The sequence below is a fragment of the Mycteria americana genome, chromosome 25 (genome assembly GCF_035582795.1).
Source record: "Mycteria americana isolate JAX WOST 10 ecotype Jacksonville Zoo and Gardens chromosome 25, USCA_MyAme_1.0, whole genome shotgun sequence".
Classification (NCBI taxonomy): domain Eukaryota; kingdom Metazoa; phylum Chordata; class Aves; order Ciconiiformes; family Ciconiidae; genus Mycteria; species Mycteria americana.
The window spans coordinates 264,060-285,281 of NC_134389.1; the positions used below are offsets into that span (position 1 = coordinate 264,060).

At 69.9% G+C, this 21,222-nt stretch overlaps 3 protein-coding genes across 5 annotated transcripts; all 3 read left to right on the top strand.

Moving 5' to 3' along the window:
- Positions 1 to 2,333: 2,333 nt before the first annotated feature.
- Positions 2,334 to 9,143, top strand: NDUFS2 (NADH:ubiquinone oxidoreductase core subunit S2). The gene is made up of 14 exons (XM_075524995.1): positions 2,334 to 2,671; positions 2,888 to 2,994; positions 4,336 to 4,526; positions 5,254 to 5,374; positions 5,543 to 5,655; positions 5,766 to 5,840; positions 6,005 to 6,082; positions 6,322 to 6,407; positions 6,835 to 6,954; positions 7,099 to 7,228; positions 7,813 to 7,908; positions 8,198 to 8,281; positions 8,833 to 8,890; positions 8,992 to 9,143. Exons 1-14 carry the CDS (start codon positions 2,349 to 2,351, stop codon positions 9,027 to 9,029), a joined length of 1,620 nt encoding a protein of 539 aa, XP_075381110.1. The 5' UTR covers positions 2,334 to 2,348; the 3' UTR covers positions 9,030 to 9,143.
- Positions 9,144 to 9,648: 505 nt separating this feature from the next.
- FCER1G (Fc epsilon receptor Ig) lies at positions 9,649 to 11,524 on the top strand. The gene is made up of 5 exons (XM_075524967.1): positions 9,649 to 9,823; positions 10,179 to 10,270; positions 10,449 to 10,490; positions 10,806 to 10,829; positions 11,200 to 11,524. The coding sequence occupies exons 1-5, from the start codon at positions 9,766 to 9,768 to the stop codon at positions 11,263 to 11,265; spliced, it is 282 nt and encodes a 93-aa protein (XP_075381082.1). The 5' UTR covers positions 9,649 to 9,765; the 3' UTR covers positions 11,266 to 11,524.
- A 6,528-nt stretch (positions 11,525 to 18,052) lies between these two features.
- On the top strand, positions 18,053 to 20,607 carry PEX19 (peroxisomal biogenesis factor 19). 3 transcript variants are annotated; one of them, XM_075525046.1, is made up of 8 exons: positions 18,053 to 18,168; positions 18,627 to 18,724; positions 18,834 to 18,999; positions 19,603 to 19,688; positions 19,771 to 19,932; positions 20,010 to 20,186; positions 20,258 to 20,302; positions 20,400 to 20,607. In XM_075525046.1, the coding sequence occupies exons 1-8, from the start codon at positions 18,114 to 18,116 to the stop codon at positions 20,460 to 20,462; spliced, it is 852 nt and encodes a 283-aa protein (XP_075381161.1). In that variant the 5' UTR covers positions 18,053 to 18,113; the 3' UTR covers positions 20,463 to 20,607. The 3 variants fall into 3 exon arrangements, with proteins under 3 accessions (XP_075381161.1, XP_075381163.1, XP_075381162.1); XM_075525048.1 differs by having other exon boundaries at positions 20,109 to 20,186; XM_075525047.1 differs by having other exon boundaries at positions 18,855 to 18,999.
- Positions 20,608 to 21,222: the final 615 nt, after the last annotated feature.

Genomic DNA, 21,222 nt, shown 5'->3' on the forward strand with positions numbered 1-21,222 from the left:
GCCCGGCCGCCCTTCCTGCCCTGGCACCCCCAGCACCCAGCACCCCAGTCTGGGGGAGCCCCGCGTGGCCCCGGGGGCCACCATGCGGGTGCCGGCGCCGGTGCCATCCCCGCTGTCCCCGGGAGAACAACAGGGTGACGCGGCCCACACAAAGGGAGCCGGCAGCACCCGGCGCCGCTGCACAAAGGGCCTCTGTGCCGGTGCCGCAGCGGTGCTCGGCTGCACCCATGGGACCCCGCCGGCACCGCAGCTGGGCCTGGCTGGGACAGCACCTGCCCGGTACCCACCCGTGCCCGGGCGTGGCGGTGCTGGCGGAGCCCACCAGGAGCCCACCACCGCCCTGGCACCTGCTGTGGCCGGCACACGGGCATCCGCTGGGCTCCAGCATCTGCCACAGTCAGCATCCGGCACAGCCGGCATCCCATGGGCTGTGGCATCCGCCAGCTCCAGCATCCGGCACAGCCGGCATCCCATGGGCTGTGGCATCCGCCGGCTCCAGCATCCGGCACAGCCGGCATCCCTGGGATCTGGCATCTGCTCTGGCTGACATCCGCCACCTCCGGCATCCACCACATGCAGCATCCACCACCTCCGGCATCTCCAGTATACCCCAAATCCAGCAACCCCAGTTCCAGCACCCCCAGTTCCAGTATCCCCAGCTTCAGCATCCCCAGTTCCAGCACCCCCAGCTCCAGTATCCCCGGTTCCAGCACCCCCAGCTCCAGCATCCCCAGCTCCAGTATGCCCCAGCTCCAGTATCCCCAGTTCCAGCACCCACAGCTCCAGTATCCCCAGCTCCGGCATTCCCAGTTCCAGCAGCCCCAGCTCCAGTATCCCCAGCTCTGGCATTCCCAGTTCCAGCACCCCCAGCTCCAGCATCCCCAGTTCCAGCACCCCCAGCTCCAGTATCCCCAGCTCCAGTATCCCCAGTTCCAGCAGCCACAGCTCCAGTATCCCCAGTTCCAGCACCCCCAGCTCCAGTATCCCCAGCTCTGGCATTCCCAGTTCCAGCACCCCCAGCTCCAGCATCCCCAGTTCCAGCACCCCCAGCTCCAGTATCCCCAGCTCCAGCATCCCCAGTTCCAGTACCCACAGCTCCAGTATCCCCAGCTCCAGCATCCCCAGCTCCAGTACCCCCCAGCTCCAGCACCCCCAGCTCCAGTACCCCAGCTCCAGTATCCCCAGCTCCAGCACCCCCAGTTCCAGTATCCCCAGTTCCAGCATCCCCAGTTCCAGCACCCCCAGCTCCAGTATCCCAAAATCCAGCACCTCCAGTTCCAGTATCCCCAGTTCCGGTATCCCCAGCTCCAGCACTGCCAGCTCCAGTATCCCCAGTTCCAGCACCCCCAGCTCCAGTATCCCCAGCTCCAGCACCGCCAGCTCCAGTATCCCCAGTTCCAGCACCTCCAGTTCCAGCACCCCCAGCTCCAGCACCCCCAGCTCCAGCACCCCCAGTTCCAGCACCCCCAGCTCCAGCACCTCCAGTTCCAGCACCCCCAGCTCCAGTACCCCCCAGCTCCAGCACCTCCAGTTCCAGCACCCCCAGCTCCAGCACCCCCAGTTCCAGCACCCCCCGTTCCAGTATCCCCAGCTCCAGCACCCCCAGTTCCAGCACCCCCAGCTCCAGTATCCCCAGTTCCAGTATCCCCAGGTCTAGCACCCTCAGCTCCAGCACCTCCCACGGATCTGGGGTCGGGGCCGTGGGGCTCCCTTGGGTGCTGGCAGGGGCTCAGGGCGGCTCCTCCTGGCTCAGCCTCCCTGCCCGGGGCCGGATCCAGCCCCAGCAGCGTGGCCCTGTGCCAAGGCGGCCAGGCTGGTGGCCAGCGGCCAACATCTGGACGGCATCACCGCAGGCAGCCACCGTGACTCACGCCGGGTCGGGAACAGCCGTGACGTGGGGGCCGGGCGGCCGCTGGCGTCACCGGAGGGTGACGCAGGGCAAGGCCGCGGGAGCTGCCGTGACCCCACGGCTGTGGGGACACGAGGGGGCAGGCCGGGGACACGGAGGGTCCTGGCATGGCTGGACGGTCCCCATGTCCCCTGGGAGGAGGGACAAATGTGGACGCTGGAGCCAGGGAATGCCCAGGCTGGGGGGCTAGAGGTGCAGTGTGGGCAAGGGGGGACACGGGACAATTTTGGTCACATCTCCCTGCCCCAGCACCCACGTGGGGACACCGCGGGTGTCAGGGGAGGGGACAGGGGCCACCTCCGGCCGCAGCGGTCCCGAGGTGGGTAGGCCTGGGGACACGTGTCCCCCTGCCATCACACCGGGAGACCCCACTCCTCCTTCACCAGCACGTCATGCTCGCCCTGTCCCCTCCATCCCCATCCCTGTCTCCTCTGTCCCCATGTCCCCACGGCACCACCCCGTCCCGCATCAGCCTCTGCCCGGCACAAAGATGGCGGCGGCCCCAGCGGCCGTTTCCCGGCTCTTTCCCTTAGTAAAGATGGCGGCGTACGGCCCACAGTCAATATGGCGGAGCGGCAGCGCTTCGCCTGCCCTCCCAAACATGGCGCCCAGCCCCGCCCCCGCCGCCGCTATGAGGGCGGCACTGCGCATGCGCAGTGCCAAGGGCAAGATGGCGGCGCTGCGGGCGCTGGGGCGGTTGCGGGCACCTTCGGGGCTGCGGGCGGCGGCGGCGGCGGCGCGGCTGGGGCTGGCCCCGGCCCGGTGAGAGCGGTGGGGGACCGGGACCGGGACCGGGGGCGGCGGCGGCGGCGGCGGGAGGCCGGGACCGGGACCGGGACCGGGGGTGGCGGCGGGACCCGGGCGGGGGGCGGCGGGGCCTGGGCTTGGGCCTGGGCCTGGGCCTGGCTCTGGGCCTGGGCCTGGCTCTGGGCCTGGCTCCCCCCCTCACGGCCCGGCTCGGCCCGGCCCGGCCCGCAGGGCGGCGCGGCAGTGGCAGCCCGATGTGGAGTGGGCCCAGCAGTTCGCCGGCGCCGTCATGTACCCGAGCAAGGAGACGGAGAAGTGGGTGCCACCGCCCTGGAACGGTGAGAGGCTGTGGAGGGCGTCAGCGGCCGGGGGGGACCCGAGGCCCTGGGGGAGCTCAGGACGGGGGAGGGCGAGGCCCTGGGGGAGTTTTGGGCGCCCTGGGGGGGTTCTGGAGAAGCCCTGAGACCCTGGGAAGGCCCCTCGGGGGGGAGGCCGAGGCCTTGGGGGGTGTCAGGTGCTCTGGGTGGGAGTCGAGGCCCTGGGAGGTGCCCTGAGGCCCTTGGTAGGGCCCTGGCGGGGGCCTGAGGCCCCGGGAAGGGCCCTGGAAGGATGTCAAGTGCCCTGGAGGGGCTCTCAGGCCATGAGGGGGTGTTGGGTACCCTTGGAAGAGTCCTGGAAGAGGGTTGGGGTCCCTGAGCGCCTGGGGGGCCCCTGGGAGGGTGTTGGGTGCCCTGGGTGGGTTCGGGGGGGGGAGGCAAGGCCCTGAGGGAGCCCTGAGGGGGTGTTGGGGGTCCTTGGGGTTGTTCAGTGGGCTCCAGAGCCAGACTGGGGCTTGTTGGAGTCCCTGTGGGTGCTCAGAGCTGTCTGGGAGGCACTCGGGGCCCCTTGGGGGCTTACTGGATGTCAGCTTGGGGTTACATGGGGCTGGGGGGTGCCCTGGGTCAGTCTGGGGCTCATTGGATGCCTGCTGGAGCCCAGGACTCAGGGGGGTACTGGTCCAGTGGGTCCTGTGGGGGTCTGAGGGTGTCCTGGGCCACTGGGTGCCCAGGGGTGCTGCTTGATGGGTGCTCGGGGCCAGACTGGGGCTCACTGGGTGACTGGTGGGTGCTCTGCAACTGGTGGGTGCCCAGCGAGGACTCAGCGGGTGCTTGGGGGGGTATCGTGTTCTCCTGAGGGGGTGCCTGGGTCTCAGGGAGCGTGGGTGTACAGGGCAAGTCCCCTGGGAGCTTTAGCCCCATCCGTGCCCCCCGAGCTGCTGTGAGACGCTCCTGCGTCAGGCCCTGGTCAGGCTCTGAGCTTCTCAACCCTCGTTTCTTCTTGCTGGCTCTGCAAATCTTCCTGTGCCCAGGCTCTGCCGTGGCCCCGGCCCTTCCGCCTGCGCAGCATCGGGAAGCTGCCTGGCTCCCTGCGCTCCGGGAAGAGTGGCCAGCCCAGGCTGAGCCTCCCGGGAGGCCCTTGGACCTGTCCCAGGGGTCTTACGTTGGGCCAAGACGGGAGCTGGCGGTGGGGACGCCATGTTCTTGATGTCCGGCCAAGCCCTGAGCTCAGCTTGGACGTCTGTCCAGTGTCTGCTCTGCGTGTCTGTGCTGCTGGAAAAGGCTGAGGGCGCCGGGGGCAGCGGCACTGCTGGGGGTGGATGTTCCTCCCTGCCCGACTCTGCTCTTTCCTCCCCTGAGCAGACAAGGACCCTCTGGCTCACAAGAAGGTCTCGAGTTTGACCATAAACTTTGGGCCCCAGCACCCGGCTGCCCACGGGGTCCTGCGGCTGGTCATGGAGCTGAGCGGGGAGACGGTGAAGAAGTGCGACCCCCACGTTGGCCTCCTGCACCGAGGCACTGAGAAGCTCATTGAGTACAAGACGTACCTCCAGGCAAGGCACAGCGGGCTCCCAGCGCTTCCCCATCCCGGGGGTTGATGTCTGTCCGTGGGGAGAGCAAGGGGTGTCCTTTTGGGGTGAGAACACTGGGAGGTGAGGGGCTGTTGGTGTCTGTCTGTCTGCAGGTGTCTGATCGGATACATCAGCAGTCTCCTTGGCGCGCTGGGAGGGGATTTATTTGCCTGTTGGGGTTTGCAGCAGCATTTGTAAACAGACCCTGCTGCTTTATTGTCCCGATCGGGTTTAACCTTTCCGCCGGCGGGAGACACAGAGCTTGAAATAGCCCAGGGCAGGGGGGAATGCCGCCTTGGCTGGCCTCTGTGGCTCAGGGCAGCGCCGTGACGGCTGTGCTCGGCTGTGCGGCAGAGACGGTTCTCAGCTGGCGTGTGCCGAGGCTGCAGGATTGAGGCCCTCACAGTGTCTGTGAGTTGGAAAACTTTCAAAGAGAGATGTTATCCATCTTCCTTCATGCCTTATCTCAAGGCAGGGCCATCTGCTCTAGCCTGGGGCCAGAGCTTTTGGGCTGTCTTCAGGGCTGCTGCCGTGCTCGAAGCGCTCCGAGCCAGGAAGATGCTGTGCCTGGGGGCTGCATCCCGGCACTCCCCCGTGTCCCGGCGCTCCTCAGCTGCGGCGAAGCCTCTGAGCACTCCTGGCAGTCCCAGGCCTTCACTGCCCGGCTGCAGTGCCAGCAGCTGCCGCTGAAGGCTGTTTCTTTTGGCAGGCGCTGCCCTATTTCGACCGTCTGGACTACGTCTCCATGATGTGCAATGAGCAGGCCTATTCCTTGGCCGTGGAGAAGCTGCTCAACATCCGTCCACCTCTGCGGGCTCAGTGGATCCGAGGTGAGGGTGGCCGCACGTGTCCCCGTAACGTTTCTGCGGGGCCTCCAGGTCCCGCCTGCCTGCCCTCCTGAGGGCTCGTAGCTCTCGGCCTTCTGGGGGCTCAGACCCCGTTCCCCCTCCCCAGGGGGGCTGGAGGTGCCCACCCCCCTGCGCCCCCTCTGCCCCCAGTCCTCTTCGCGGAGATAACCCGGCTGCTCAACCACATCATGGCCGTGACCACGCACGCGCTGGACATCGGGGCCATGACACCCTTCTTCTGGATGTTTGAGGAGAGGGAGAAGGTACAGGGCAGCGCGGCAGTACCAGGGGATCGGCATGGGGGCGGAGTGGGAGCTCGGCGCTGCCCGCGGAGCCGTGCCGGGACGCAGTGGGATCTCCTGTGTCCCCGCAGATGTTCGAGTTCTACGAGCGGGTCTCGGGGGCGCGGATGCACGCTGCCTACATCCGCCCTGGCGGGGTGCACCAGGTAAGGGCAGCTGTGCCGTGCCCCGGCTCCCTGCAGAGCCCCTCTGGTCTGGCGGGGATGTGCGGGGTGTCCCTGCGTGGGCGATGGCCCTTCCGGTGCCTCCCCGCCCGTGTCCCTGGTGCCACCGGCTGTGCGCGGGCTGACCTCCCTCTGCTCCCGTGCAGGACCTGCCCCTGGGGCTGATGGACGACATCTATGAGTTTGTGAAGAATTTCTCCACGCGGATAGACGAGGTGGAGGAGGTGAGGCGGGACAGAGCCGGGCTTCTGTTTGAAACCTGGGAGAGAGGGACAGTCCCCGACAGTCCCCGTTTCCCAGCACCCTGAGGGCTGGGGTCTCGCGTTGCCTGTGCCCTGGGCACGGCCAGCGTGGGGTTATTTGTCCTGCGGTGACAAAGTGACACAGGTCAGGAAGGGGGGTGTGCAGTCGGGGAGAGGCAGCCGGCGCGGGGGACAGGTGACTAACGCCCTGCTGCCTGCAGATGCTCACCAACAACCGCATCTGGAAGAACCGCACGGTCGACATCGGCGTGATAACGGCGGAGGAGGCTCTCAACTATGGGTTCAGGTGGGTCCGGTGGCTCCCAGGGACGCTTGTGGGGGGCCGCAGCCTCCTGCCACCACCCAGCTGCGTCCTCCCCCCAAGAAGGATCGGGGTTGAGTCCAAAGAGCTCAGCCCTGACTGCAGGAGTCCTCAGGGCCGATCGGAGCCGTCTTGGGGACCGATGCCACCAGTGACTGTCACGGCAGTGCTGCCCGGTGGCCGCAGGGTGACAGGAGCTGTGACACCGTGTCCTGCCTGGTTTTGCCTGCCCGATGTCCCCAAGCTGTCCTCCTGCGGCCGCTGCTCAGGGCTGTGGCGTGCGCGCAGGCGGGGGACACGTGGCCGCTCTCCCCCGTGTCGGGGTCTGCTTTGGGGTACGGGGAGGGCCCGGAGCTGGCGTGGGGCTGGGCCCCCCCCCGGGTGGGCTGCTCACCCGCCTCCCTCCGCCCAGCGGGGTGATGCTCCGGGGCTCGGGGATCCACTGGGATCTGCGCAAGACCCAGCCCTACGACGTCTATGACCAGGTGGAGTTCGACGTCCCCATCGGCTCCCGGGGTGACTGCTATGACAGGTACGGCACGCCCCGGCTCTGCCGCGGGCCGTGGGGAGGCCTCAGCAGGGTCACGCCTCCGTGGGCCTGTGGGGAGGCCGTGGCTTCCCCACAGGGTGCCCACCACGCAGGGTGCGGGTCCTGAGTGGTGTGGGGGTCCCACAGGTACCTGTGCCGCGTGGAAGAGATGCGGCAGTCCCTCCGTATCATTCTCCAGTGCCTCAACAAGATGCCTGAGGGGGAGATCAAAGTAGACGATGCCAAAATCTCCCCTCCGAAGCGGGCAGAGATGAAGGTAAAAGCGCTTCCTTCCCCCTCTGGGCCTCGCCGCTGGCTGCGTGTCAGTGCCCAGCGAGCAGGAAATGCGGTTTGGTGTGTCAGATGCTCGCGCTGAGGATTTTGCCAGTGTTATCTGCTGCCGTATCTGTCCCCCGGCTTGGCCGGGGACTGCCCGGCCTCCCGTGTGCCGCCCCTGCCGGGCCTGGCAGCGCATGGGCAAGGAGCACGGCTTTGTGCCGGGGCGGGAGGTTCGCTGCCTGCTGAAGCCGCTCCTGAGCCCTGCAGCGGTTCAGCCCCGTGCCGTGGGAGGGGATCTCCCTTCCCTGGCTCTGCCAGGCCCGGCCCAGCTTGGCCAAAAAGCCGCCCTGGTGAAGGCAGGGGCTGGCAGAGCAGAGACCGGCGCAGAGGAGCCCCGGCAGCTGCCCTGCCTCATCGTCCCGCATGCTCCTTACGGCCAGTGGCTGTGTGAACGCGGCCACCACCCCGGTTCCCACACTTTGCTCCCTGTCACCAGCCACCGAGGCGCAGGCAGGAGACAGGCAGCGTTTTCTGCCCGTGCCCGGCCGCACACCCTCAGCGATGGTGCCCCCTTCTCCACAGACCTCCATGGAGTCTCTGATCCATCACTTCAAGCTCTATACTGAGGGCTACCAGGTGCCCCCCGGAGCCACCTACACGGCCATCGAGGCCCCCAAGGTGCCACTTCTCACTGCGTTACGGGGACAGTGGGCTCTGGCACGGCTGGTCCCACCCCAGCCAGCACCTGGCTCTGTCGGGGGGTGGGAGAAGGGTGTCCCGGCTGCCCTGTGCCACTCTTGGGGACATGGTGGTGCTCCTGTCCCCGGCTGGGTGGGCTGTCCTGTCCCCAGGACTCTGCTCTCGCACCAGGCTGGTGTTTGAGGGCTGGACACCGCAGCTGGGAGACCGAGCCTCAGCCCCCTGACAGTGTCACCACGTCAGCAGCCCTGTCCCCGTGTCCTTGCAGGGCGAATTCGGCGTCTACCTTGTCTCAGACGGCAGCAGCCGCCCCTACCGCTGCAAGATCAAGGCACCTGGATTCGCTCACCTGGTAGGAGAGGCTGGGGCGGCCAGTGGCATCGCTGTGCCGGGGCCCGCGGCAAGGGTGGGATTTGGGTTGGAGGGGACAAGCGCAGCCCGGGACGAGGTTTCTTTCCTTCGCTCCTCGCTGGGCTCGCTCCAACGCAGCCCCAACGTGGCGGGCCGGGGCAGGGGTCTGTGGGCCACTGCTTGCGTGTCCCCCAGGGTCCCTGTGGGACCCCAACTTGCCTCGTGTGCCTCTGCTGTTAGAGCCGGCTTCCTTTCCCTGCTGATAACTGACCACTTCCCCCCCTCCCCGCCGGGCCCTGCTGGTGGGGGCAGCACCCCCTCCCCTGCCTGTTCCCAGCCGTGGCGGGGGAGCGGGCCCCCTGCCAGCACGGCACCCGCTCCGGAAGCGGTGAGCCAGGCTGGGCCCTGCTCGGCCATGCCGTGCTTGTGCAAGCCCGGGAGGCAGAGCCGTCCCCCTCCCACCTCAGCAGGCCTGGGGCCAGGGTGATGGGTGCTCAGGGGGCTCCGGAGCGGGGGCTGCAGGCTGATGGGGGTCCCTGTGCTCTGCTTCAGGCCGGTCTGGATCGGATGTCGCAGGGCCACATGCTGGCGGATGTCGTGGCCATCATCGGTACGTTCCCTCCTTGGGCTGGGGCCTCCCGTGGCTCTCGGGGGGCTCCTTCCCCGTGCCAGGGGGCCGATCGTGCCCTGACCCCTCTCTCCCTCCCCCAGGCACGCAGGACATCGTCTTTGGGGAAGTGGATCGGTGAGGTGGCAGCCCCGGCCACCCCGCGGCGCCCGTCTCCTGCTGTGTGCTGCTCGAGGGGGGGGTTACCTCCGGCCCCCCATGTCCTCTCCTTCACCCGAGTCAAATAAAAACTAAACCAGGTCTTGCCTGTCTGGCGCCTCTGTCCGTGCCTCAGGCCTTCTCCTCCACCCGAAACCCAGTGAAACCGTGCTCTTCCTCCCATTCCCATGCGAGGCTTGTGGTCAAGAGCTTCCTCTTCCTCTGGTCACAGCCCTCCCCCCCCCCCCCCCCCCCCGTGGAGGATCCTCCCTGGCCGGGGGGAGGCTGGAGGGACCCCAGGGTTTTGCCTCTGCACCCCGTGTTTGGGTGCTGCTAGTGCCCGCAGCCGGCAGGCCTTCCCCGACAGCCTTCGTCCCCCTGGGGCTGGTGGGTGCTCCTGCAGCCCCCCCCCCCCCCCCCCCCCCCGATGACTGCAGGCAGGGCCGGGGAGCCGGGGTACCACGAGGGCTGGGGCGGGCCGGGCATGGGAAGGATGGGTGACGCCTGGGGACAGCTCGCCTTGCCCTTGAGCAACGGCCCCACAGCCCTTTTTGGGAAGAGGGGACAGCTGCGCCAGCTGGTTCCCCGCCGGGCTGGAGGAGGGGGGAAGCGAAGCCGGGGTGGTGTGAGCCGGTGGGGAGGAAGGCGCTCGCTCTGCGGTCGCCGACTCCAGCGCGATAGCCCCGACCGCCGGACCCCGCTCGGGGCCACGTGGAGGGATGCGTGCTCGCCTGCTGCTCGCCGCTGCCCTGCTGCTGCTGTGGACCCCGGCGGCAGGTGGGGACGGGGAGTGACTGGGTGGGCACGCGGCTGTCGGGCGGGGTCCTTCGGCAGCGTCCTCGCGCCTTTGGGACAAGCTGGGATCCGTTGAAGCCCCCGTGGGGTGCTCGTAGCACAGAGGGGCACCCCAGGGTGAGTCCTGGTGGGCTCCGGGGCTCTCCGATGCTGTCTGAGGGGACATTAGTGCCTCCTGTGACCTCCCGGGACCCTCTGCCGCTGCCGGCGTGTGGAAAGGGGTGACACTTGGAGGTGGCGGAGCTGAGGTCTCGGTGGCTGGCACGGGTGCAGGATCTGTCCCGGGGCGATGCTGACCCAGAGACCCCCTACCACCTCCCCTCTCCATCCTCCCCAGAGGCCCTGATGGAGCCACAGATCTGCTACATCCTTGACGCCATCCTCTTCCTCTACGGCATCGTCCTCACCATCCTCTATTGCCGCCTCAAGGTGAGCGCCAGGATCCAGCCTGTGGCCGCTGTCCCCAGCTCGGGGACCCAGCTAAACCCCTGGAGGGACCCCCGGGAGGCCCCAGGGCTTCCCCGCCTGCGCTGGGGCTTTTTCCTCTTCGTGTTTCTTATTTCTTTTTTTTGTTTTGCTTTTGGGTGACCCCTTCTCCCCCCTACAGTTCCTGGCTCACCGAGCGTCACGGCAGGGAGCCAGCAAGAAGGTAACGGCACTGTCGGCAAACGGCCGGGACTGGGGAGGTTTGGGGCTGGGGTACCCCGGGAGGGACAGGCCCCCCCCCCAGCCAGCGCCCATCCCACACGGTGCTGCAGCCGTGGAAGGGGAAAGCGACGGGGAACTGGGGGGACACTGGTTGTCCCAGACTGGGGGGAAGAAATCCAGGAAACCTCATGGCTTCCCCCCACTTCCCCAGGGAGTGAGGGGAGGGGTGCAGGGGGCTGGGGGGGTGGGTGTGTCCGAGTGTGCCCCCCATCCTGCACCCCCCAGCTCTTTCTCTTTCTCTTTCTCTTTCCTGCAGCAGAAGGAAGAAGCCATCTACACCGTAAGTCAGCCTGGGGGTGACGTGTCCTGGGGCGGCCCTGTCCTGGGGGGGCCCTACCCATGGCTCCTGTCCCTGTGGGGTATGGTGTCCCCTGGGGTGCCCATGTCCCACTGGGTGCCCCATCCCATGGGGGTCCCCCACCCTGCAGGTGCTGTATCCCATGGGTGCTCTAACTTGGGGGGTGCCCTGTCCCACGCCCCCCCTTGGGAGCACCCACCCTGGGTGCAGCCCCCCACGACAGCCCACAGCCTCCCCGGGGCCCTTCTCTGGGGCACGTGTTGGGTGGGCAGCCCCCGCCGTGGGGTGACAGTCTGGAGGGGGGGTGGCAGTCGGGGGGGACAGGCACCCTGTAAACCCCTCTCCCACGCAGGGGCTCAGCGGTGAGGGCCAGGAGATGTACGAAACCCTCGAAACCCTCCAGACCAAACAGTCCTGACCCCGTCCTGCCGCCATGCTGCAGCCGCCCCTCGTCCCCCCATCCCTCCTCAGCAGCCGAGGACCCCCCATGGCCCCCCTGCCCCCCCCTCCTGGGACTGTGATGGAGAACTGGAGCTTTTTTCCCTGGAAATGGCTGGTTTCGGACCCAAACCGCCTCTGGCCAGGCACAGGCGCAGCCTGAGTGCCGCTGTGGGGCCGGGACCCCCTGAGGCTGGGGGCGGCTGAAGCTGCCCGGGGTGTGTGGTGCTGACCCCCCTTCTGCTGCTTCCCCCCCCCCCCAGTAAAGCAGCACCATGTGCAAACAGGGCAGGAGGGTTTCTGTAACAGCAGGGCGAGAGCTGGGGACGGTGACGATGGCACTGGCTCCTGGTGGGGCTGGACATGGCGTGGGGACAGGGATGATGGCACCAGCTGCCACCAGGGACGGGCCCCCGACAGGGACAGTGGCACCATCTCCTACTGGGGACAGGGACCCTCTGGGGACAGTGGCACCATCTGATGGGGACGGAGCCCGTAGGGACAGGGACGCCATGGGGCTGGGGACGGTGGCACTGGCTCCCGGTGGCAGCTGCTGCGTGTTTCTGGGTGGAGGAGACGCTCCCGGGAGAGAAAAACACCATTGCCCCTGTTGAACCCAAAAGCTGCATTTTGGGGCCAATACCATGGCAACAGCTCCTGTGCCCCCCGGCCAGGAGTGGGGGGACCCCCAGCACCCTCGGGGCTCTCGGCACCTTTCTTGAGACGCAGCCGGAGCCCCAGCACCCCCGAGCCTGGGGGTCCCAGCAGGGCCGGGACGGGGAGAGCCCTGGGGGTGGGGGGACCTGCTGGAGGGAGGGGGGCTGAGGGGCAGAGGAAAGGGAGGGCAGGGGGATGCTGGGAGCACTGGGGAACCCTGGCAGGACTGGGGAACCCCGGGGAGCACTGGGAGGTGGGAGTACTGGGAGCGCTGGGAGGGGGAAGGGGGAGCTCTTGGGGGCACTGGGAGGGGGAATGGGGAGCCTGGGGAGCACTGGGAGTGCTGGGAGGGGGAGTGGGGAGCACTGGGCGCCCTGTGTAGTCCTGGGGCTCCTCCACTCGGGACCCCCCCCACCCGGGCTGGGCTCTGCTGATCCGGATCGGGCTCCCGGCGCGCCCGCGGGAGCCGTGGGTTGTGTGTGCGGGGGTTTGCCGGGGGGAACACCAGCGCGCACCAGCGCAGGGGCGGCGTCCCCAGTCCCCCCCCAGTCCCGCCCAGTGCCCCCCAGTCCGTGTCACGGGACGTTCTCGTAGGTGTCGCTCGGGAGCCGCAGCCGCGCGTGGGGACCCGGCAGCACCGCGTAGGTGACGGGTGGCTCCCGCGGGGGCCAGGACGTGGAGGTGCCTGGAAGAGAAGCCGGTTCGGGGACCCGGGCGGGGGACGGTGACACGCGTGGGCGGTGTGTCCCCCCCGCCCCGTACTCACCCCTGCCCCGCTTGGTGACCACGACGTGGCTGTACAGCACCTCCCCGTCCCCCGGCGCCCCGGGGGGGGCTGTGGGCTCCGGCTGGCGACCCTTGGGCTCGGGGGGGGCCGTGGGGTCCCTGCGGGGACAAGGGGATACCTGGGGCGGGGGCAGACCGGGGGGGGCTGCTCGTCTGGCCCCAGGGAAAGGGACTTTGCGGTCGGACCGACCCCCCCCACCACCACTCACCTGCCCCGGCTCTTCCCGGCGGCTGCAAGGCAAGGGGGGTGTGAGCGGCCCTGGGGTGACAGCGGCGAGGGACCCCCGGGACCCCTGAGACCCCCCGGACCCCAAGCCAAGGGCCCTAGGCTCAGCCCTGCATGCCCAGGAGGGAGGGGACACCCCGGGACCCCTAGGACCCCAAGCTGGTGGTACCAGGGACTCAGATGAGACAGGGGACGTAGGCTGCAAGCAGGGAGACCCCCCCAAGTCACTCCAAGACCCCCCAGAACCCCCCAAACCCCAAGCCAAGGACCCTGGGGCTCAGCCCTGTGTGCCCAGGAAGGAGGGGAAACCCCCAAGATCCCCCATGACCCCCAGGACCCCAATATGGCAGTACCAGGGACTCAGCCCCACACACCCAGATGAAATGAGGGGACAGAGGCTGCAAGCTGGGACGGTCCCCAAGACCCCCCAGGACCCTCCAAGACCCCCGGGACTCCCCAGGACCCTGAGCCAAAGGCACGAGGGACTCAGCCCCAGCCAAGATGGGGGACAAGGGGTGCAGCCCCATTGCCCCCCCACGGCCGGTGTGGGGGGCTTTCACCCCACCCAGGATCACCGGCCCGGCCCCCAGCCCCCCAGTGTGGGCCACCCACCCGCGCGGTGCCGGCGCCGGAGGTGCCAGGCCACGGCAGCACCGAGCAGGAGCAGGAGCAGGAGGGACACGCTGAGCCCCACGGCTGTGGCTGGGGACAGAGCAGGCATGAGCCCCGGTCAGTGCCGGACCCCCACAGGGACCCCAAGGAGGGGGCGGATGAGCACGGCCCCCACCTGTGCCCTGCTGCCACCGTCCCTGTTCCGGCTGCGTCACCGTGAGGGCCAGCGCTGGGCTGCGTGCCCGGAAGATGCGGTGGGTGCTGAGGCGGTTGGTGGCCAGGCACTGGTAGGTCCCGGCGTGCGCTGGCCCCACGGTCCCCAGGGACAGGACGGGCCCTGAGCCCAGCTCCTGCCCGTCCCGCAGCCAGGTGAAGGTCACTGGCGCGGTGCCCGCCTGCACTGAGCAGCTCAGGTTGAGGCTCTCGCCTGCCGGCACCGACGGCTCCGTCCTCGCCATTGCAATGGTGGCACCGGCCACTGGCACTGCCGGGTGGAGAGATGGTGCCGGGGTCAAACCGGTGGCGGTGGCCGTCCCCCGGCATGGGATGACATGATGCTGGGGGGGGGGGGGGGCACCCGAAGCTGGAGGGTCCCACTCACCCAGGACGGTGACCCACAGCGGTGGGCTGTTGGCCGTGGTGCCGCCATTGGTGGCCGTGCAGTGGTAGCGGCCACCGTCCTGGTGCTGCACGGCACGGAGCTCGTAGCGGGGGCCCGTGGCCAGCGGCGCAGCTGAGCCCTGCCGGTGCCAGGAGAAGGAGAGGGGGCCCGTCCCCGTGGCCACCGAGCAGCCCAGCACCAGGCTGTCACCCTCCACCACGTGTCCCCCGGGGGGCTGCACCTCCAGGGACACCCCCGAGACCGGGACCCCTGCAGGGAGGAGGTGGGCAGGGACAGGGGACCTGGGCAGGGGTGGGGACACCTGGGGAGGGACAGGGAGACCGGGGGAGGGATTGAGGGGACCCCAGGGAGAGATGAGGGGACCCAGGCGGGGCTGGAGTGGCCTCAGGGAGGGATGTGGAGTCCGGGGAGGGATGGAGGGACACAGGGAGGGGTGGGGGGACCTGGGGAGGGATGGAGGGACCCCGGGGAGCATGGAGGGACACAGGGAGGGATGGAGGGACATGGAGAGAGATGGAGGGACCCGGAGGGAGATGGAGGGACCCCAGGGAGAGATGGGGGGACCCAGGCAGGGATGGGAAGACCCCCGGGAGGGATGGAGGGACCCCCGGGAGGGACAGAAGGACCTGGCGAGGGATGTGGGGACCTGGGGAGGGATGGGAGGACCCGGGCAGGGATGGAGGGACCCAGGGAGGGACCCGGGAAGGGATGGGGGGGCCCGGGGAGGGATGCAGGAACCCAGGCAGGGATGGGGCGATCCCAGGGAAGGATGGGGGGACGCGGGGAGGGATGTGGGGACCGGGGAGGGCTGCAGGGCCCCGGTACATCCCCATCCCTCCCACACACTCACTGCGCACTGTGACGGGGACCAGGGCGCTGCGTTTCCGCACGCTGGCCCCCCCAGTCTGCACCTCGCAGGAGTAGTTTCCTGAGTGGGGCAGCCCCACGGCCGGCAGCTGGAGCTGGGGGGAGCGCTGGGGCCCCCCCACCACTGCCTTGTCCCTGTAGAAGAGATGCTGGAGGAGGGTGAAGGGCCGCAGGGGGCTGGGGCGGCTGAGGCAGTGCAGAGCCAGGGGGGCTCCCTCGGGGGGCTCGGCCGGGCCCTCCAGGCGCAGCACCGGCACCGAGAAGAGCTCTGGGAAGGAGCCAGGGGGTCAGAGACACCGAGCCTGCTGGGGAGGGGGGCTGCACCCCACCGGGTGGGTGCTGGGGAGCGGGTGCTCACCTTGCACCACCACCGTCGCCAGCGCCGATTCCTTCCACATCAGGAAGAATTGGCCCACCATGGCCTTGCAGCGGTAGCGCCCGCTGTGGTGCAGCTGCAGGGAGGGCAGGAGCAGCTCGGTCCCCTGGGAGGGCCCCCCCACCGCCACCTCCTCACGGAAGAACTGCACCTGGGTGGCCCAATTGTCCTTCCAGCTCCGGCAGCGCAGCAGCAGCGTGTCCCCCTCCAGCAGCGCCTGCACCGGCACCTGCAGCACCAGCCAGTCTGCAAGAGAGGGCCGGGGCGGCCGGCACGTGGGGATGCAGCCGGGGGGCTCCCGTTGCACGGGGATGCGCTGGTGTGCACGGGGATGCACCCGGTGATGCACGGGGATGCACCGGTGTGCACGGGGATGCACCCGGTGATGCACAGGGATGCACCGGTGTGCACGGGGATGCACCAGTGTGCACGGGGATGGGCTCCGGTCACTCGGGGGGCGAGGGGCTGCGAAACAGAGCCCACCCAGAGCCCTTGGGGCACCCGCGGGTGCCAGGGTGGGGGCACACATCCCACCCCTCACCATTTGAGAATTTCAGGGTGATGGGGGGGCTGAGCCCGGTGCTGGGTCTGCTGCACTGGTAGCTGCTGCTCCCGGGCTGATACTGGGAGACATGGATGCGGTTGGATTCTGTCTTCTGCCAGAACTCCTCGTTGATGTACCACTTGGTGGGGCCGGGCGTGCCAGAGCCCCTGCAGGTCAGCGTCACCTTCTCCCTCAGCAGCACTGGCATCCAGGGGGGGTCCACCGTGAGCTGGCTGGGCTGGACACCTGCGGGGTGACAGGGGACACCAGCCTGCCGGGGCCACCAGGGGTGTCTGCGGACAGCGGGGCTGGGGACAGGCAGCGAGGACTCACCAGCGAGGCCGAGGGCTTGGGCTGGAAGGGAGAAGGGGAGAGGGGCTGAGTGGGGGCTGCTGCTGCGGGGACACCGGCACCTCGGGCACAGGGCGCAGGGGCTGTCCCCAAGCTGCCCCCGTGGGGACACCGGCATTTGTGGGAAAGTGCGTGGGGATGGTCCCCAGCACAACTGGGGGAGCCCAGGAGACATGGCTACATCAGAGCCGCCCACGCGCTGCATCTGTGTGGCGCAGCCACCCCAGGCTGACGCAGGGCTTGGGGACACCGCAGCCACCCCGGGCTGATGCAGGGCTTGGGGACACCGCAGCCACCCTGGGCTGACACAGGGCATGAGGACACCTCCGCCAGCCCCATGGCACTCGTCCCCATGGCCCTGTCCCCATCCCCACAGCCCTGTCCCCTTGTCCCCATCCCCACAGCTGCCCCAGCCCCATGATGCCAGTCCCCACATCCCTATCCCCATGTCTCCATCCTCACAGCCCTGTCATTGCCCTGTCCCCAACCCCACAGCCCTGTCCCCATGTCCCCATCCCCACAGCCTCCCCAGCCACATGGTGCCAGTCCTCACATCTCCATCCCTGTGATGCCTATCCCCACATCCCTGTCCCCGCATCCCCGTCCCCACAGCCTCATCCCGATGGCCACCCCAGCCCACGGCCCCAGGCACGCCAGGGGTACAACCCCATGGGCTGGCTCTGCTGGCATTTGGGACCTCGGGGATTCCCGCTGCCACCCTGCGCTCCCTCCCCGTGGGCCAGACAGTGCCACTGGGCTCTGCCTCGACCCACTGCTCCCCAAAGGGGCGCCCATCCCCATGGCATCAGGCCCCCTGCCAGCCCCATGGCCTGTGCCCAGGCGCTTACCCCAGAGGAGCAGCACCACGGTCCTGGCCATCCCGGTACGATGCCACGCACTGGTGGGGCCGCCCGCCCTTTGCAGAGCAGCTATTTGGGGAAAGGGGAAGAAAGCGACTTCCGCGTCCCCGGAGCTTTGCCCCAGCCCCAGGGGACACGTGCCTGGTGGCGTGTGACGGGGACGTGATGGGCACCGGCAAGGGACGGGCTTGGGTCTGGAGGAGCCGTTGGCCCCTTCGGCCAGGGGCGTCCCTCCAGGCACCGGGACCCTCCAAGGACACGGGGCACGAGCGGCCCCTGGGTGTCCTGCACTCATGAGGGGCTGAGAACCTGAGGGCTGGCACCCTGAGAGCTGGGACCCCGAGGGTTGGGACCCCAAGGGGACGGGACCCCGAGAACGTGGATCCCCAAGGGCTGGGACCCCGAGAGCTGGGACCCCAAGGGGACGGGACCCCGAGAACGTGGATCCCCAAGGGCTGGGACCCTGAGGGGCTGAGACCCCAGGGACTGGGAACCCGACGGGCTGAGACGCCAAGAGCTGGACTCTGAGAGCTGCGACCCCGTGGGCTGGGACCCCCAAGAGGCTGGGACCCCCACGGGGCTGCGGCCCCGAGGATTGGGACCCTGAGAGCTGCACCCCAGGGACTGCGACCCGAGACGCGAGACCCCGAGAGCTGGGCTCCCCAAGGGGCTGGGACCCCAGGGGCCGGGACCCCGTGGGCCGGCACCCCGTGGGCTGTCACGGCTCCCCGGCCCGTGGGCGGGGTCACGCCTCCCCGCTTCAGGGGGGTCCCGCCCCGCCCCGCCCCGCCCCCTGCACTGCGGCGCCGCCTGGCGGGCGCACGGCGGAACTGCGCCGCGAGGGGCGGGGTCGGGGGGGGGGCGTGGTCTCCGTAGGGGCGGGGCCGCCGAGCCCCGCCCCCCCGGCGGAGGCGGAGCGGCGCCAAGATGGCGGCGGAGCCGGGCCCGGGCCCCGACCCGGAGCTGGAGGAGCTGCTCGACAGTGAGCGGGGCCGGGGTGACGGGTGCGGGGCCGGGGTGACGGGGGCGGGGGTTGTGGGGGGCGGGGCATTATTGGGGTGCGGGGGCTCTTGGGGTGCCGTGGGGCCGGGGGGTTATTGGGGTGCGATGGGGCGGTGGGTTCTTGGGGTGCAGTTATTGGGGGTGCGGTGGGGCTGGGGGGGTCAATGGGGTGCAGTGGGGTCGGGGGGTTCTTGGGGTGCAGTTATTGGGGGTGCGGTGGGGCTGGGGGTTATTGGGGTGCGGTTATTGGGGTGCAGCGGGGCGGGGGGGTCTCAGGGCAGTGCCCCCAGGGCCGGGCAGATGTTGGGGTCCGTGGGGGCGCAGCGGGCCGGGGGGAGCTGGCGTGTGCCGCGGGGCGGGGGTCATTACGGGGTGCAGGCGGCTGCTCCGGGGACGGGGGGTGCCCGGGGGTCCCCCTCAGCCCGGCCCCTTCCCCAGGTGCCCTGGACGACTTCGAGAAGGCCAGGCCCGCCGCCCCCCCGCCGCCGCCGCCGCCGCCCCCCGGGGCTCAGCCCTCGCCCAGCGCCGCCGCCAAGGTGCGACGCTGCCGGGACGCGGCCGCCGCCGCCCTCGCCCCGGCCCTCGGGGTGGGGAGACACCGTCCCCGCGGGGGGGGGGGGGGGCTGACCGTGCCCCTCTCCCCAGGCCTCCCTCTTCGCCTCGCAGGAGAGGTTCTTCCAGGAGCTGTTTGAGGGGGAGCTGGCCTCGCAGGCGGCCGCCGAGTTCGAGCAGGCCATGCAGGAGCTGGCCCAGGAGGAGCCGCACTTGGTGGAGCAGTTCCAGAAGCTGTCGGAGGCGGCGGGCAGAGTGGGTGAGTGGGGCCGGCACACGGGCGTCCCCGCAGCCCCTCGGCAGCGCTGCCGGGGGGGTTAATGGACGCGGCAAGGCACACGCCGAGGGGCAGCCACCCACCCTTCCTGGCCGCCGGATCGGTTGCGCCAGAGACGGAGCGTTGCAGCCCGGTGAGCCCTCGCCTTGCCGGGAGCGCGCTGGCATCCGGGTCGGCCCCGGCAGCTGCGGGTCTCGCCAACAGCCAGGGTTCTGAGGGCGCGGCAGAGTGAGCGGCGTGTGCCGGCCCGGGGTGGGATGGGGCTCTGGGGGCACTGGCGGCAGGGGCTTCCCCACCACGCCAGGTGGTCTCTGTTTGGCTTGGGGCCGGTTGGCACCTCTCCGGTGTTGCGGTGCCAGGCGTCCTCCCGCGTGCCCGGAGCTCCCCCAGCCTTCCCGCCGCTGGCCGGCGCCACGGCGGAGCGGGGTGGGGGAAGGTCGGGGGGCAGTCCCGGTCCTGCAGGCGCCTGGGACCCCCATGTAGGAGCGGGGTGCCGAAAACAAGACCCCGACCCTTGCCGAGCGGGGTGCCCCGCTCTGCCCGGTGTCCCCCCCGTCCCCAACCGGCGTCCCCCGGTCCCCGCAGGCAGCGACACGGCGTCACAGCAGGAGTTCACCTCCTGCCTGAAGGAGACGCTGAGCGGCCTGGCCAGGAACGCCACCGACCTGCAGGTACGGCCGCCTCCCCGCCGGCCAAGCGGGGACCCCCCGGGGGTGGCCCCATCCCGCAGGGGGGCTGACGCCGTCCTTGCAGGGCTCCTCGGCCTCGGAGGAGGAGCTGGCGAAGGCGCTGGAGGGGCTGGGGCTGGAGGAGGGCGACGGCGAGGGCAGTGTCCTGCCCGTCATGCGGAGCATCATGCAGAGCCTGCTCTCCAAGGACGTGCTCTACCCCTCGCTCAAGGAGATCACCGAGAAGGTGGGGGGGCTGCCGGCGCCGAGGCGGGGGGCGGGAAGGGGCGGCGGTCCCGGCCTGACCCCTGCCGCCCCCCGCAGTACCCCGAGTGGCTGCGGCAGCACGGCGAGGCGCTGCCGGCCGAGCAGTACGAGCGGTACCGGGCGCAGCACGGTGTCATGGGCCGCATCTGCCAGCAGCTGGAGGGCGAGCGGCCGGGCGAGGGCGAGGAGGAGCGGCGGGCGCGCTTCGAGACCCTCCTCGACCTCATGCAGCAGGTGAGCGGGGGGCAGGCGGACCCCCCCCGGGCCCCCAGTGCCGCCCTCACCCCCCTCTGTCTCCCCCCCAGCTGCAGGACCTGGGGCACCCGCCCAAGGAGCTGGCCGGGGAGTCGGTGAGTGTCCCCGGGACCCCTGGGCAGGTGGGGACCCTGCCCGGGCCCCCCCCCCCGGCTGCCTGGGACCCCCGGCTCACCCTCCCGCCCCCCGCAGCCCCCCGGCCTCAACCTGGACCTGCCAGCCGCGGCGGGCGGCGAGCAGTGCCGCCTCATGTAGCGCAGGCGGCGGGACGGGGGTGGCCACGGCCCCCCGGCGCTGCGCTGCCAGGGATGGCCCCCGCCTCGTTACCGCCTCATCGAGACCCCGGCGAGGACGAGGACAAGGACGACGAGGACGAGGAGCCGCAGCTGCGGCCGCCGAGGAGCGGGGCTGGACGCGGCAGCCCCAGCTCTGCCATCCCGCACCGTGGGGGTGCCGGGGGCGGCTGCGGGCGCTGGGGGGGCCCAGCGGGGGGGTGCGCAGGGACCCCGGCCCTGGGACGCGCGCGTCCCCCCGGATGTCCCCAATAAACGAGTTGGCAACTGGACTGGCTCCCAGCTGGGGAAACCGAGGCAGGGGTGGCCGGCAGCACCCTGCTGAAATGCGGGGGTCACAGGGTGACCCTGCAGTGACGGGGGGGACCCCGAGTAGCACGGCAGGGGAGGGGGCATGTGCGACCCTACAGTGACATGGGGGGGACATGGGGCGACCCTACAATAACATGGGGGGGGACATGGGGCGACCCTTCAGTGACATGGGGGGGGACACGACAAGGTGACCCTACAATAACACGGAGGGGTGGGTGGCCCTAAAATAACATTGGGGGGGACACGAGGTGACCCTACAATAAAACGGGGGTGGGTGGGCGACCCTACAATAACACGGGGTGGGGGGCACGGGGGGACCCTACAGTAACATTGAGGGGGCACAGGGCGACCCTACAATAACACGGGGACACACACGAGGCGACCCTACAATAACATTGGGGGGGGCGGGG